This window comes from Theobroma umbraticum, unplaced genomic scaffold, assembly GCF_002168275.2.
Source record: "Theobroma umbraticum cultivar Fairchild unplaced genomic scaffold, ASM216827v3 scaffold_56.0, whole genome shotgun sequence".
NCBI classification, from domain to species: Eukaryota; Viridiplantae; Streptophyta; class Magnoliopsida; order Malvales; family Malvaceae; genus Theobroma; species Theobroma umbraticum.
This window is the reverse complement of record NW_018397256.1, coordinates 2,810,588-2,827,827: the sequence shown is the minus strand read 5'-3', so window position 1 is coordinate 2,827,827 and position 17,240 is coordinate 2,810,588. Positions and strand designations below refer to the sequence as shown.

General features: G+C 34.3%; 1 protein-coding gene across 1 annotated transcript; it reads left to right on the top strand.

The window, feature by feature from the left end:
• Positions 1-1,234: 1,234 nt before the first annotated feature.
• On the top strand, positions 1,235-17,234 carry ATLIG4 (DNA ligase IV). Its single transcript, XM_089782674.1, has 23 exons — positions 1,235-1,912; positions 2,460-2,545; positions 2,625-2,761; positions 4,390-4,464; positions 4,727-4,818; positions 5,175-5,246; positions 7,794-7,873; positions 8,001-8,048; positions 8,301-8,456; positions 9,617-9,692; positions 10,289-10,413; positions 10,528-10,562; positions 10,633-10,691; positions 11,925-12,008; positions 12,447-12,542; positions 12,645-12,693; positions 12,856-12,943; positions 13,039-13,242; positions 13,596-13,721; positions 13,905-14,004; positions 14,106-14,211; positions 14,437-14,567; positions 14,714-17,234. The coding sequence occupies exons 1-23, from the start codon at positions 1,488-1,490 to the stop codon at positions 14,877-14,879; spliced, it is 2,616 nt and encodes an 871-aa protein (XP_089638800.1). The 5' UTR covers positions 1,235-1,487; the 3' UTR covers positions 14,880-17,234.
• Positions 17,235-17,240: the final 6 nt, after the last annotated feature.

Below are 17,240 nucleotides of genomic sequence, written 5' to 3'. Positions count from 1 at the left end.
ATAGAAAATATAACAAACAACGAAAATATCCTAAATCAATACAAACCCTGAAAAGAGAAAGAACAAAACTGATTGAAAATGACACAGTGAAAAGAAAAATCCAAAAAATGTTACAGACAAAAACACTTGAGGAAGAGGAAACGACGTTCACCTTAAAAAGATGAAGCACACAGAAACGACAAAGAAAGAGGAAGAGAGAAAGGAGAACGATCCAAAGAGAATCGAAAGGAAAATCACTTGGAAAACCAAAGCCAACATTGAAAAACCCTTCAAAGAATCAATTAAAATTCATAACAAACTGTGTAATTATCATGACAAAAAACCAATAATAGACATTGAGAAGACATCTTTAAGAAACCAAACACACAAATGATTTCAAGCCATCCATGTCAACTGGCTGTACACTCTCCATTTGTGCATTCCAAATTCCCATAAACCAAATAGTTTTACATCATTGTAGAAAAATAGAAGGAGCATGGGGTAAAAAGAAAAGAATAAGGTAAGGAGGCAAAAATCGTATGATAAGAGTGAAATGATGCGAGCATGTAGCCCGTCCAAGTTGAGCCCATGCCAAAGGCAGGCCAAGCACACAAGAACCTTCTTCAAATGGCTAGTAAAATGATGCAGGCATGCGACCCACTCAAATTATTTCCAAATGAAAGCTTGGCCAAGCACTTCAAAACACATTTCAAATGGTCACGTGTGTAACGTAAAGGTCATCAATTGTCGACCTTAAACGAGCTTGGAGATGTGGCCAATTTTGGAAACCACTTTGAGCTTCTTTTTATATATGATTATAGATATAAGAAGTATAATATTTAAAATACCTTTAAATTATTTAAAATACTTCAAGTGAACTTTTATTTTTTTATTATATTTAATCGAATCTTATATTTATATTTTAAATTAAATAGATTTTATGACTAAAAGTTAAATAATTATTTTTTATCAAAATATCACTTGTGATTTTTATACTATCTGATATTGATATAACATATTAATATGTTAGAGTGGATAGTAAAATAACATGCAAACATAAATATTTGATATTTTTCATCTTTTACGTTAATTTTACATTTAAAGTTAAGAAGCGATATTTTGACTAATGTTAAAAATTTAAAATTTATTTATTTTAAAATAAAAATATAATAAAAGAATAAAAAAATTTATTAAATTTTCTTGAATATTATAAATATAATCCATACTCTTTTCTTTTAAGGATGGAGATTATCAACAATCAACAAGCAAAATAGTCAAATGCGCATGTTTTAAAATTTTTTAAAGCATATGTATATTTATATATTCCAAGTCTAATTTTGTTTTATGATTTTTATATTTTAAACATAGGTCGATGTTCCTTCCTCTGCAAGCTGCGGGAGCAAATAGAATTGTAGCGAATTGTAGCGGTGGTTTCCAATTTTAAAAAGTAGCTGCATCTTTCTAACAGCGAAAGAATTAGAGAAGCAGAAGAAGAAAGGGAAAGAAAAATGACGGAGGAAATCAAGTTGAGCGTGGTAGTGAGCCTCTTCACTTGGATCCAGAAAAGCAAAACATCAGCCAAGAAGCGGTCCAAGTTTCGAAAATTCCTAGACACCTTTTGCAATCCTTCCGACTACTTCAGCGCCATGAGGCTTATCCTTCCGTCGCTGGACAGAGAGCGAGGCACATACGGCCTCAAGGAATCGGTGCTCGCCATCTGCCTCATTGATGCTCTTGGCATGTCCAGGGACTCCCCCGATGCTCTCCGTCTTATCAATTGGCGCAAAGGTGGTGCGAACACCGGCGCCAATGCTGGAAACTTCGCTCTTGTCGCCGCTGAGGTTCTTCAGCGTAGGCAGGGAACGGCTTCCGGTGGACTCACCATCAAGGAATTAAATGACTTGCTTGATCGCTTAGCTTCTGCTGAAGGCAGGTAATTTTCCATTTTCATTGATTCACCTAATAATAATTCGATTTTTGTGGCTCCAATTTGCTTCTTGTTTTCGCTGTTGGCTTTTTACTTCTTCCGAAGCTACTAGCAAAAATTACTATTGTGTTTGGCTAAAAATGATCCAAGAGTTCAAATGTTTCACACAGTTAAATATATTTCTTCCATATAAAACTAAAATTACTCGTGTTGTGTTATTCATGATAATAGAAACATTGAATTTCCAACAACATTAGTTTTTAATTTTATCCAAAGACATTTTCTCCCGCTTTTTCTTCAAGAATAAAAGCTTGGTAATCAATTGGAGGCTAATAATTCAAAGGTTATGTTTGTTACTCCTGCCTTCCCTCTGTTAGTAGTCCATCCAACTATTTTGAATTCATGGACAGTATAGGGCTTAAACTGGTTTGTATTTGTATACATGAGCACTTTTGGCTTCCAGAAGCAAAACACAGGTAGAAAAATGTAATTATCAAAATGTTGTGAATGCATGACGCCTATATTTCTTCTATCTCAATGTCTTTGATATCAGGGCTGAGAAGACTGCAGTCCTTTCTTCTTTGATTAATAAGACAAATGCACAGGAAATGAAGTGGATCATCATGATAATTCTAAAAGGTACTATCAATAAGCATCTTAACTCATAAATTTTTTGTTCACTGTGAAAGCTTTGATCTTTAGCTTAATTTTCTGCCAGATCTCAAGTTGGGAATTAGTGAGAAAAGCATATTTCACGAATTTCATCCAGATGCCGAAGACTTGTTTAATGTCACATGTGACCTAAAAATGGTTTGTGAGAAGTTGAGGGACCGTAGTCAACGTCATAAGCGTCAGGTGTGGTATACATGTTGAAGCAACTCTCTGAATCTCTATAAACTTCTACTGTGTAGTGAATTTTTGTAGAAGGTTGGGAACTGCCTCTATCAGGTTAAGTCTGTAATATCCAATGCATTTTAAATTTTTGTTGGCGTCTTGTGTTGCAAGGTTATGGTATCAGTTGAGGAGCTTTCTGTTCTGATGAAGCTTTTTGTTTCCCTTTTCTTTGTCTCTTTAATTGCTTCTTTATTTTCTCATTCCTTCTCACTCTTCTTCTTTCCTTAAGCTTCCTCATATATTCTTTTTCTCATTAACTTTGCTCTCACAAGTTTGAAAGAAAATCTTAAAGCCAGATCCCTTTGGATAGTTTCGTAGCTAATAAAACGGAAGTTGTTTTGCTGATGTTGTGGCTTCTCATTCACCATTTTTTTGTTAGATTCCTTTTACTGATTTAAACCAACACTTGTGCACCTTGTGGATTTTGGACCAAACTCATGGCATTATTGCAAATTTCTGAGCTTGTTGTGGTTGAGTTTTGAAAGACAGTGAATAGAGAGCTTGAATCTCCAAAATTCGTTTTGTGAGGACTTTGAATGAATGTTTGGTCTTATATAAAGTGACCAGTGTGGACTTAGTTTTTGGTGAGCTTACCATTTGCAGTTGTCCTTGCCACAATTTGTTATCTGAATATAAGTGATTCTTTCTATGGTTTTATTTAGAGATCAAAGGTTGATGTTCTATGATGTGATTTGTAGCTTAAGGTTGGTGAATATTGGGATGTATATCGATGCTATTACACATGGAGCACTGGTACTGTATCGCCTCTGAAATGTGGTCTCTCTCTACTGGATTGTGGTGGGTTTTCTTTTGCTGCAACGTGTGAATGAGTTTTTTTGTCTTTATACTTGGGCCGAAGGGCCTGGCATGGCTAGGTTAGTAGTGAAGAGAGGATGATTGTGGCTGGTGAAGAAAGAAGAGAGTGGTGGTGGAGAGGAAGATGGACAGAGGGGCACTGAGGTTGAGAGATGAGATGTTTTGCTCATTCGTTCTGTTATTGCCTTCTTTTATTTTGTTTTCCCAATTCATTTCCTATTCCTTAATCACTTTCCTCTGCCCTTTCTCCTTTTGTTTGGAATTAATTTTTACACTGCATGGTAGCATTTTGTTTTCTTTATTTCAATTACTCATATATAGGCATCTCATTAAATTTAAATGTGGTAATAATTCTCTTGCAAATATTATAGAAGGTTACTTTATTTTAGAAATAGAATTTTAGGGGTCAATTACAGCCAAATAAAAATTTATGGCTCAATGGAATAGAATAGAAGTAGAAGGGCTTAATTCCACAATTTAGATCATTATAAAGGTTTTTTTTTTCCCTCCTCTTTTAGAAGGGCACATAGGAGCAAGGAAAAGTGGCACCTGCATGTGCTGTAAGAGCATTTTGAAATCACATATCCTAGTATGTATTTAAGAAGGAAATTAAATGTTACCAAAAATGACATCTTGAATGGGAAAATGTATCATTTTCAAACTCATGGTAAAGTCATAACTAGGCTCTATTGAGCATGGGGGAATTTTTTCTAATTAACACAACAAACTATTAATATTATGTATTTGTTTTGGTGACAATACCCTTTTTGCAGGATATTGAGGTTGGAAAGGCAGTGCGACCACAACTAGCTATGAGAGTCCGTGATGCAGCTGCTGCATGGAAAAAGGTTTGATTTAGCATAGTTGGCTTGTGTTTCAAGAAGTGATAGCTCATCTTTGTCTCAAATATTGGGAATTTTTTTGGAGTAATAATAGCCATTATGATTTTATTCATGATGACATCATAATACAAGCTTGTTTAAGATTATTGTTACTGTTAGTTTCTATATGATTCTATTTATTGATTTCTCTGATCATACTTTTCCATTTTTCATTTTAAATATTTATCTATCTTAGTGAATAATTTTTAGTTCTCGTCACCTTTCATAGCTTCATGGTAAGGAGGTAGTTGTTGAGTGTAAATTTGATGGTGATCGCATCCAAATCCACAAAAATGGAACCGAGATACACTACTACTCCAGGTGGGTATATGTTCAAGGAACTTGGTTACACCTTCTTTATTTTTCTCCTATCTCGTATTATTATCTAAAAATTTTGAGGTTTGTATGACTGAAGTATAGCATACCTTTTTTGGTAATTGCACCTCCCCTCAAGAGTGAAGATCTCATCTTCATATCTCTGCTTCCTAAAACTATCAAAGTAGGAAAAGAGTGAGAAAAAAAAAAGAAAAATAAAATGGTTGTTCATCTAGTAATTCCCTCCAGAAAAAAGTGGTTTTCTGTTTTTATGAATTTATGTGAAGAAAGGAATATTCAGTAGCTTGCTTAGCACAAGCATTTTGTAAACTCTACAAATTTTCTTGTCTCTCTCTCAACAGGAATTTTCTTGATCACTCTGAATATGAGCATGGGATGTCTAACATTATTGCACAAAATATTCTGGTTGATAGGTAAGCATTTGCTAGTTTTGTTATAGTAAAACTTGTATTATTTCAGAAGAATTTGTCGTTCACTTGCATTGTATTTTTCTTTCCGACAAACTCCAGTTTAGGCTTCCCCTCTTCATGCTTCTTCGGCTATAGATTCTAGCATACATGATAGTTTATTTTTCCTTGTTTCTTTTATCTAAAGAATAGACCAACTTTATTTGAGTTATCTATGCTAGTACATAAGGGTAAAGTAATCATTTGATTGCTGGAACTCAAAACATATTTCTTCTTGAAAACAAAAAAATCCTCGTATACCCCTTGCACGGTGGAACTCCAATGATAGAACAAGGTTTTTGGAGTCTTTCATCTCACCTACAAGACATTAGTTCATTTGTATTCTAGGGTTCTTCTATTCTCTCCATCTCCATAATCCATTTTATATCCCATTGTAAGAAGTTTTAACCTTGCTGAAAGAAAAATAGCAAAAGGACATAGGAAACTTATGAGACTGTGGATGATGAGGCAAAGGACATAGCAAACTTATGCGACTATGGATGATGAGGCATTTTTAATGCAAAGAGAACCAAAAAGTACATGTCAAATGAACAGCTAGATAATCAATTTTATGGAGCTGACAGGATCTGTGCTATATGTGAAGGACACCTAGGATTGGCAGCCAAAACCTTCCCTTATAGATGTTTCATTCTCACCAAGATCAAGTTTCAGGCTAGGTTTTTCCAGGAGAAAATCCATTGGAACTGAGCAGATGATGAGAGGTCTTGGAATTTTCTGCAATAATTTCTATATTGAAGGATTGATGAAGTTTTGTGTGCTATTGTCGATTGTATGGCCAAGTTGCTATCCAGAAAGGTACAAGAGTGAGACACAACCCTATAAATTGCATCCTAAAGTCTTCTGGAACTGAAATATTACTGTGCTTTATGAGGACATTTTATTGTAGCTGTTCAAGCAAAAGTCAAATCCAAATGGCCACTTGACTCTTCTGGTTGCTGTAGATTTGTATACCCATTTAGCATGATTCCCAATCTATAATAACATCAAGTCTGACATTAAGCAAGTCCTGAAACAGAAAGGAACTACAATCCACTCTTCAAGATTCAATGTAGATAGAGAGCCTACTGAGTAGTGAAACTGATTCTATCTGAAGATAGCTCAAGTTTCAAGATGATAGTTTGGTTATTTTGCTTCAGAAAACTGCATATGACATGGCCTTTTGCTGACTTATGAATATCAATCCTCTAACTCCAAAGGAGAGTCGTTATAATGATAAGATTATAGCTTTTTTGCAAGCTATTAAGGAACTGTATTAGAAATAGCCATATCACTGAACCTAAGTTTTTCCTCATTGCTAATGTTGCCCTCCAAGTCGAGAACTGTTGCTTGTGACCAATAGAGGCATGAATGGTTTAAATGCACTGCAAATGTTCTTATTCCTTTTTATACTTTTAAGGCTTTGTGGCATCAATAAATTGTGATGCTGCAACTTGGTATGGTCAAAGCGGCAACTGCTTCCAGAAAGAAAAAGGCCTTTTCCTCCCCACCGCCCTTTTTTAAAAAGTAAAAAATTAAAAATTGAGATCCTTAAGATACCTTCATTTACGTGAAATGTTCCCCTTGTTGCAACTTTCTCTTTCTCAAAGACTCAAACTTTTCGAAGAAGCTTTTTATTAATTTTCTGTAAGTTCTCATCTTTTAGGACAATTGGAAGTTGCATACTTATTTGTTTTTAGGATGGTATTGTTTTGAAAGTTTAAGGAAGCCACTATAACCTTTTCTTCTTGTTAACCTTCCTTCTCATAGAAGGCCAATGCTTGGTTATCTTTTCTTCAAGTTAGATGTGTCTTGTGGTCCCTTAAGTTGCCTCCCTTCATTCTCATTCTCCATTTTTGAAGAATCTTGCCTTTCAGATTCTTTTGTGCTGAATAATGCAATAGATGGTTCATTTTGATGGGGTAATTGGGTGAATCCTATGATCTAATCGTACTGGTCAAAGTCAAAGGAAAGATAAGGTATTTCAGAAACCTTACAGATTTCTTCTGGAATAAATGATTCTGGAAGTATTAGCATACTGGCAAATGTTTGAGTCTCATAAATCCTATAAGTTCCCTTTCTTTCATTTGCCATTTCCTAGGAATTATTTCTGCTCTCTAGCTTGTTGTATGCCGAATAATGTGGTATATTATTCATGCCGATGGGGTAGTGCTCCTGTGATCTAATCTTCCTATTCAAAAACAAAGGGGAAAAAAAGAGTATAGTACTTTTCCAGGCAATATATCTATCGGTGCCTTTTGAAAGGGTGAGATTCAGTTTTATCAACAAATCCTTAAAGAGAACCATTTCTGTTTACAAAACTGTGATAAATCTTTTAATTTAAATTCACGAAATCTCGAAAGGGTTCGATTTACATATTACTCTAGGCTTCCTTTCAATGATGCAATACAATGTTTTCCCAGATTTAGAAGGGGGTTTCCATGCATGCTATGCCCTAATGCATGTGGGACATTTCTGATGTGCATTAACCTTTTTCCCTTGGAATGCTTTATATAGGTGCATACTTGATGGAGAAATGTTAGTTTGGGATACCACTTTGAATCGGTTTGCTGAGTTTGGATCAAATCAAGAAATAGGTTCTTATGCTTTTTTATTCGTATCCTCATATTTGTTTTTGCTTTTCTTTTCATTTTGCTACCTCTGTATGTTGCAGACTTTATCATTATTAATGCCTTTATGACAATTATTATTTGTTGTTGACAGCCAAGGCAGCAAAAGATGGACTTGACAGTGACAGACAGGTTTTATGTTGTAGAGAACTTGTTTTTCTTATTCCTAATTACTATTGTAGGAAAATTTTCTTGAAGTTTCATGTATATCTTATTTTTTCTTTTCTCTTTCTTTGGTGCAGTTATGCTGTATCCTTTCATGTTTGACTTGAAATTAGTTTCAGATCTTGCTTTGAAATCAGTTGATATTGTTACATGGGCTCAAAATAAATTTACTGACCTTTGTATTTGGACATGCAAGCTTTTAAAATGACCTTGACTTGCTATGGGCTAGATGTTGCATTTGATATTCTTTATGTTGGAGACACTAGTGTCATTCATCAGAGCTTGAAGGAACGGCATGAACTTCTTCAAAAGGTTGTGAAGCCTTTGAAGGGTCGTTTAGAGATTTTAGTGCCTTATGGTGGTATTAATGCTCATCGCCCTCCTGGTAAAGAATACTGATATTTCAATTTCCTAGTATTTATGTTCATGTTGCATAGCTACCATATCATCAACGATAATGAGAATTGAGTACACTCTTTTCCCATACTGGGCATTACAAATCTTTTGTTCGTCAATTTGGCCCTGATTATTTATGCAAATGCAATTTTTTCTTAAGAAGTTTTTTGATTTGGGGAAAGGGATTTGAACTGCTCTTTGAGCAGGGGAAAACATGCTCTTACAATTGAGTCAAATGCTTGGGTGCATATTTCTCATGAACATAATTGTAGAATCTGGCCTGCCAAAATTTATAATTTTGTCCCCTTTACATAATTAGCAAGGACTTCATTTGTGTCATGTTTTAAGGCTAGAACCATGATGATAGATGTGAGTTAGTTCATATTTGTTAATTAACATGAAATATTATTGTGTGTGGAAAGGGGGTGTGGGGTGGGGGAGGGAGGGGAATGATAAGAGGCTTGTGTTGGCATTGTTTCTGGCTGCTGTGTCTCAGCTAAAAGCAATCATTAGAGAATAATACTTGTACAGGTGTATGCCTGGTTATATTATGTTCTTTAATCCCGTTAATTCCAATTCATTTTGGAGAAATTTCTAACAGCTTGCAGCTACTGCTGTTAGTAAAACTAAGTTTTTGGTTCACTTGCAGAACCAAGCAGTAGTGTGCTCTCTGGGAAAGAAAAAGGGGGAGGGAGCAGGGGATTAGTGTCACCGTGTTGGGGAAGTTGGAGGGGAGTAGAGTTCTTTATTGCCAATCTCTAGTCACTTAGTTAACAAATGCAAATGCAATTGGAATGTTAATGACCAAAATGGTTCAGTTGGCTCTGTTTTACTTCCTCTGTGAAATCTGGAAACTTCAACAAATGCAAATGCAATTGGAATGTTAATGACCAATGGTACAGTTGGTTCTGTTTTACTTCTCTGTGAAATCTTGAAACTTCATTTCTAACTGTTTTAGTCTTAATCTGATGTTTATTTGCTGTCTTAACCTACTGCAATTGTGGGCCATTATTTATGTACTCAATGTCCTCAACATACTGTTTGGTGAATATTGTATAGCTTTAGGGGTTTTCCCATGACTACCTGATTTGTGTGTAATATTTTCTACTTATGAGAAGAGCAGCAATCATTCCTATGCTCATCATGCAGGGGAGCCCTGTTGGTCATGTCTTGCATACAGTGTGGATGATGTGGAAAGATTTTTCAAAGAAACGATTGAAAATAGGTCAGTCTTTTTCAGAAGCTTTTGATGTGTATGTACGAATATACATACATACACACATCTTATATATATATATATATATATATATAGATATATATATATATATATATATGAGAATCAATGTGATTCTTACTTGTCTGATAATTAAATATTTTATTTAATATATAATTTCATAATATTAATTAGTTTTTTATAAAATTATATTATTAAATATTAAATTATTTGATATTTGATATTTAATATTTATATTATTCATATTTTATGTATTTATAATGATATTATTTAAATAATATTAAATTGTGATAGGATTAAATAGTAACACTTAATATCATTATTAGATAATATTAAATAATATTTTCATTTGAATTATATAAAATTAACTTGTTTAAGTAAAATGAAATGAACATTTTGAAAACAGAACACAAAAAAGTTAAAGAGAAAGCGATCCTAAATACACACTAGTTTTTCAAATAGCTTCAAATATGCATTTGGTGTTTTAAATAATTTACATGTTCTATCTATAATTAATTATGTTGTCTCATCCATCCTTATTATTATATTTTGATTCTGATATGTTCTACTGCTTCTTTTCATCTTAGGGATGAAGGTATTGTGTTAAAAGACCTTGGTTCCAAATGGGAACCAAGTGATAGAAGTGGGAAGTGGTTGAAGTTAAAGCCTGAGTACATTCGTGCTGGTTCTGATTTAGATGTTCTCATTATTGGTCTGAAATATTTCTCTTTATGTTTTTGTTTCCTTTCTTGCCATCTAATGCATTTATTTCAAGACCATTAGCAATTTCTCACATGCATATCACAGTAATCATTTTTGGTTTTAGGAGGATATTATGGCTCTGGACGTCGAGGAGGGGAGGTTAGCTTTTTCATCCTTTTTCCTTATTCATTTTTTCTTTTCCATACTTATTTAGTTGGTAATTTTGCAGGTAGCTCAATTCTTGGTCGGCTTAGCAGATCGTCCAGACCCGAATGCTTATCCCAGGCGGTAGTATTTAGCTGCTTCCTCACCTCTATGCTCCATCTGTTCACCATTGGTTAAATTAGTGAAATACATACATATATACTGTCTTCTGCATGATCATATAAGCCTGTATGATTGCATATTGTTACTTTTAATTTTAATGTTATATATTATGGTCCAGCCTTGAGCTATACAACAAGTATTAGCTCTTTGCCATCTATGTAAGCCCGCACTCCTGTATGTTTGAACCTGAGACCTGAAAATCTTTTGTTCTAAGCATTGAGGTGTGACTTCAGATGTTTATTCCCTTCTTCACCTGGATGCTCCCTCTTGGTTCCTGTGAGCTGGGCCTCAAATGCTCAGAGGGCCAGTGTATAGCCTTTCACTTTCAGCTGAATGAACCTTTATGAGGTGAATACTTTGGCATATGCATGAGACACTCGATGGGCGACTTGTAAGTTGAATGGACTCTCTCTAAGACCAATTCATGCGGAAAATGATTAGTTCTGTATGCCTTGGAGGAAGAAAATGATTTCTTTTAATTTTTAAATATTTGAAACATTTTTCCAGAGGTAAGTAGGCTCAAATAACGGTTATGTCACTTCAATAGGATTTAGCTAAGTAGGATGTTGTGCCTAAGTGGACACCCTGATAGTTAAAATTTGAGACATCAACTAGGAGGTTTTAGGTTTAAAACTTGGGTGGGGAGAATGGGGTTTTATGAAATGGGAGAGAGCTACCACCCATTTTTGTAGCTTAACTGCTATGGTCTTTCACATGTACCATAAAAGGAAACACCAGTATTAGGATGTTATCTATTAAACAATCTGAACATCAATTATCATAATGATACCTTATTTCAGTTATTTAATTTAGTTATTCTCGATTGATATGAATTTTTAATATGAATTACAAAGTGGAATTTATAAAACTAGAATTTATGAATATAGCTGTTTATTCAATGCAATATTGCTAGAAAATAACAAATATTCTTTTTAATAATTTTATAATTCAAAGGAAGTTTGTAAGTTGGTCCTCATCAATTGACCATGCCATTATCTTGAGTAACCCTAGACTAGACTAAACTCAAATAAATCTGCATCAAGGCTTCAGCTGTTGTTAACAGTGACAATTAAATCCTTCTTGATATTTATAGTGTTTTTCCATGCAATATTTAAAAAAACCTGAATAATCATAAGAGAGGTTTGTTCACTAGGCATAATCTGCTAACTATCTAATCATGTCCTTTTGTTGCAGATTTGTATCCTTCTGCAGAGTTGGTACTGGGCTGGCTGATGATGACTTGGAAGCTGTTGTAAACAAATTGAAGCCTTATTTTAGGTACTTTTCTGGTAAACTAGATCTTAGGAGAAGATGGTTGCTTTCATTGTTGAATAAGCTGTATTTAATAGCCATGGAAGTGACAAAATAGCTTTTGCAGTGAGTGTTACTACCAGTCACTGGCGTTATGACCTTAGGAAACAAAAATCAACTTTGTTAATAATGTTTACTACTTAAAATTGCTTTGTTTATTGCTCAGTGTGGCCTTGAGTATCGTGTATCCAGCTGATTAAATTCAGGATAGACACATGAATGCATGGACATACATATTGATGAGAGTATGCTTGAATCAAACAACCAGAGATGAATTCCTTGACTATGTCACAATCTGGAAAAAGACATACTCTTAACTGAGAATCACTTAGGTTGTTCCCTCTTTTTTTTCCAAATCTGGGGTGACTTATCTATATGATTTACTTACCTGTTATGTTGTCTCAGGAAATATGAATACCCAAAGAAGATGCAACCAAGTTTTTATCAAGTTACAAATAACTCAAAAGAGAGACCTGATGTTTGGATTGAAAGCCCGGAGAAGTTCGCATTTCTTTATTGTGCTCTTATGGTGGGAAAATTTGTTGGTTTTTAGTAGCAATGTTTAGTCTTATGTTTTTCTTTATGTTCTATTTCTTGTTGCAGATCAATCATTCTTTCTATCAACAGTGATATCCGGACCATAAGGTCTGAGGTGTGTCTTTATAGCTATTATTATTTAATTCATATTTTGCACAAGCAACAGAAGTGAAATATAATTCTAGTTCTAGGTCTTTTCTTTTTTACTTGTTTCATTTTGTTGTTTTGCACCTTTTCTCTTGCATATGTTTATTTATGTTTTGTTTGATTTTTTCAGGTATTTGCTGCACCATATAGCCTGAGATTTCCACGTATCGATAGAGTGAGATATGACAAGCCTTGGCATGAGTGCCTTGACGTGCAATGTAAAAGTTTATATAATATTGTTGCATCATTAATGAATTTCTGCTATTGAGGCTAATAATATGTCCTTTTTTGTAAATTACTTTTTTGGTTTCAGCATTTGTAGAACTTGTTCATTCAAGTAATGGTACCACTCAGAAAGGGACAGTACAGGAAGACGTGCAAGATGGTAAATCAAGGCACAAGGACCACACTAGAAAGGCAGAGAAAAGGGCTGTCTCTATTGTTCCTTCTCATTTTATTCAAACTGACACATCTAGCGTGAAGGGGGAAACCTTAATATTTTCAAATCTCATGTTTTGTATCCTTCAATAGGATTGCTTAGTTAGGTGATTCATTATCTTCTATCTCCTCTGTGTGTGTGTATATGTGTGTTTATTTGGTTGTGTGCATGTGTGTCTCTTACTCTCTTCCTCCTTCCTTTTTCTACAAATTTCTTCTCTCCTTCACTTCCCCAACTTTTCAAGATTCTGCTTCCTTAGCAAACTTATATAAGCAAATAATGATTGGATTTTCTTATGCATTTCCTTACAAAAATGATGGTCTTATTAGGTGCTGATAACTTTGATATACCACCTGACATTATACTCACATGGTGTACTGCAAAATCCACCCTTTAAAGTTTTATTATATAACTTGCCTTGACATGTACAGACTTTGTTAATGTTCCTCCAACCTATTCTCTTGATTCATTTCACAAAATGATTGTGGAGCATGGGGGAATGTTCTCAATGAATTTGAACAAGTCAGTGACCCATTGTGTTGCGGCTGAAAGCAAAGGTCTATTTTTCTCTCTCTCCCTCTCTCTCTCTCACAGACACATGCTCACTGACACCCACACGCAACCATGTCCGCATGTGTGCTTACACACGCACACAAGCAGCATGAATGTGAGCGTTGAAGCTTCTGTGCACCCACAATATTTCTAGGTGGAATAATAGAGTTAACAAGAAAATATGTCAGGGATTAAGTATCAGGCAGCAAAGCTTCATGGAGAAATTATCCATTACTCTTGGGTCTTGGATTGTTGCTCACAAAAGATGCTCATTCCTTTACAGCCAAAGTAAGGCTTAGTTTCATGAAATGATCACCCTCTTCCTTCTCCTCTTCTCTCTTTTCTTCTTTTCAGCCAAAATGCCTTTGACTGTATGGTTTCTTTTAAAGGTACTTTCTTTTTCTTTCTGAATCATCAAAAAAGAAGTTACAGCAAGAAGTTGATGAATATTCTGACCCTTATTATTGGGACCTTGACGTTGCGGATATCAAACAGGTATATTTATATTCCAGTACTTCATTTCTATTTATATCTATTTGGATATTGTTTCATTAACTATCACTAGGTTGACAGCCATAGGAAAACAAGAAATTAAGAAATGCATTTTTAATGATAACTGCTAATGTTGCTTTTCAAATATTTGGTGTTCGAACTGCTATATTTTTATGGAGCAAACTTTTGATGAAAGATGTGATTACTATTCCATTTTTCATTTTTCAGCTCTTAAACAATATCCAAAGGTCAGAAAATGCCAACACGATTGACTTTTATAGAAAGAAGTACTGTCCAAAGAAGAGATGGTCAAGTTTTCATGGCTGCTCTGTTTACTTTTACTGTTCAGCTCAGTCTTTGTGAGATATATTGCCATCATGATTTCACATTTATCTTGTTTGTCTGTCTTTATTTATTGAATCTCTTTAATAGGTGTTTTAGATCATTACTATCCAGTTGGTTGTCTATTTCCTTTCTCATAGCTGTAGCTAACCAATTTATATAGGAAAGCTGATTGGCAAGTCTTGTTGAGACTTACACTGAGGAGGTTAAAGCTTGAAGTTTTAATGGGTGGTGGCAAAATCTGCAAGGATCTCAAGCATGCTACCCATTTGGTAGTCCTATCAGTGCCAGGATTGGATGTTGACTTTGATTCTCTTATTAAGAGGTAATGTATGGCTAATACAATTTTGTATTTGATGATTAATGCCATTTGGTGCCTCATAGTGAGGTTTTCTGACTAGTTTATGGATATTGGATCCTCCTGGTCACAGCAATATGTTATACCTCCGTAAGAAAAAATAGTTATTGGAATATATTGGAACTAAATTATGAAATTCAAGAGCAATTATTTTGTTTGGTTTTTTTCCCTTTTGGGTGATATTAGCATCAGCAATTTGTATCATAATGTGGCATGATCTCATTGACAAATGAATTAGCGTGAAATGATAGGGTACTCACCCACATCGTGATTGAGGACCATAATCTATATTTTGGATGAACACTTGTAGACTAAAATTTAGAAAATAGGGTCTCTGTTATTTAGACTTCTTTATTGGACTCCATTTTATATGTTATGTGGACTTCATTTTAATTTTATGAAGCTCATATAAGTAGGTGTTTGTATAACATTTGAGGAGGGGTAGCTTTTGCTAATTTGTGATATTGAGATTTGTAATTTGAATATTAAAACTTCACTTTTGGGTTTTGACTATTGAAATTTCATATTATTTTTTGAGTATTTATTTTGAAATTATTGGTTTTAAATCACTTTGTTGTTTCAAAATTTTTATTTTTCCAGTTTTGAGATTCAGGAGGTATTTTCATTTATCAGGATTGGGCTTCAATTTGTTGAATCTAATTGCAACTTTGTTACTTTGATATTGTCTGTACATGGTTCTCACCATGAGTCATTGTACTTAAATAACTTAGGATAATAAATGGTTCATTGATCATGTTATTTTTTAATCAGTTGAGATATTCCAATTTGTCTTATGATTGCCATTAATTGGTTATTTTCTTTATAATAGTATTCTCTTTGCCTATTTGCTTAGCTTTTCTTCTGGCTTAATTTTGTTGAGTTCATTTCAAACTTTAGTGTGATTAAGTTATTATTATTATTTTTAGGTGGATAGGATTTGATTTAGAAAAAAAATGCATGAGAAGGATTTTTAAGGGTAGTCTTATGTTCTTTGTTCATTATAAGATTCAGGAGTGTTATTCATTTATCAAAATTAGACTCTAATTTGTCAAATTTACTTGCGCTTTCTATTACTTACAGTTTTTAAACACTGCATGGTTTACTCCTTAATTCATCATACTGGGGCAGCATATAAATAGCAAATGGGTTATTGATTGTGCTGAATTCGAATCAATTGAGTATAATGTTTTGGCTTATGACTCCCACAATTTGTTTATTTTCCTTTTCAACGGTCTCTACTTTGTTTTCAAACCTTGTTTAGTACTGTAGTTTCATTTGAATGAGTTCGTTTAGAAACTTTAGTGTAATGACTATTGAATTATGGATTTTAGAGTGGCAAGCCTGACTCATACCTGAACCACCCATACAATACCAAGCTTATAACTCTATACAAATTGATTTAAAAGGCCTACCTGAGCCTGAACCTCATTGTCAACTACAAGAGGCACTTGAACCATCCAGATCCTAAGCAAACTAGACTTTAGGTGACCCAATGTAGACCTGACAAGAGCTGCTTGTGTGGCACCTTCAATGAGTCTGAGAATGATGTCTTCCAAATACAGTTAGACCAAATTTGGATGGGTCATTTTAGAAGGCATTTCATTTTAAAAGAGGGTTTTAGATTTTGAGAATTGAATTGCCTTATTCAGGCAAAAGATGAGGGAGAATTCTAAAATGTTCGTAGGATTTTAAACTTGTGTTTTAGAGACCTAAAATACGTGATTCATTTTGAGTTTGAATTACACAGATGCTTCATTCTTAATGCTGCACACCAAATAGTATGATAGAGAAACACTCCCTTCACTGGATTCTGACCTCCCAAGTACCTCTCCTGTCAGCAACCTTGTCCTTGAATGATAACTGGTGTCTTCCTCTCACTGTGGCAACTTCAACCGATATCCAATTTGTATATTTCTCTGTTTCCAGTGATTTTCCTAGCAAAATCACTTAGTCTTATGTCTGGTGTGTCTCTTTCCTACTCTACCTGTCATCTTTCTCTTTACCTTTCTTTTCTTACAGACTTGCATCTTAAGCGTGGGAATTTTAATTGTGTTTTTTCTTGATTTTGTGGAGAATATGATGGTTTATTTTTGGTCTTGGTTTGAGGATTTGAATGTGGGGGTAAGGTTCACAGATACCATGAGAGAGGATGATTGTTGGATGTTTGGTGGTTTAGAATTTGTTTTAATCAACATCATTTCAGAAGACCATAAGGCGGAATTCTATTTGGAAGAAATAGCAGCCAAAGAAACAATTTACCATTCTAGAATTTGCAAATACTGTACTTTGAATTGACTTCATTTAAAATTCTACGGTGCTTCATCTGAACACA

Coding starts and splice junctions, on each gene's coding strand:
- ATLIG4 (XM_089782674.1), top strand. CDS start 1,488: ATGACGGAGGAAATCAAGTTGAGCGTGGTAGTGAGCCTCTTCACTTGG. Junction 4,819..5,174: donor GAGATACACTACTACTCCAG/GTGGGTATATGT, acceptor CTCTCTCAACAG/GAATTTTCTTGATCACTCTG. Junction 10,563..10,632: donor CTGGACGTCGAGGAGGGGAG/GTTAGCTTTTTC, acceptor GTAATTTTGCAG/GTAGCTCAATTCTTGGTCGG.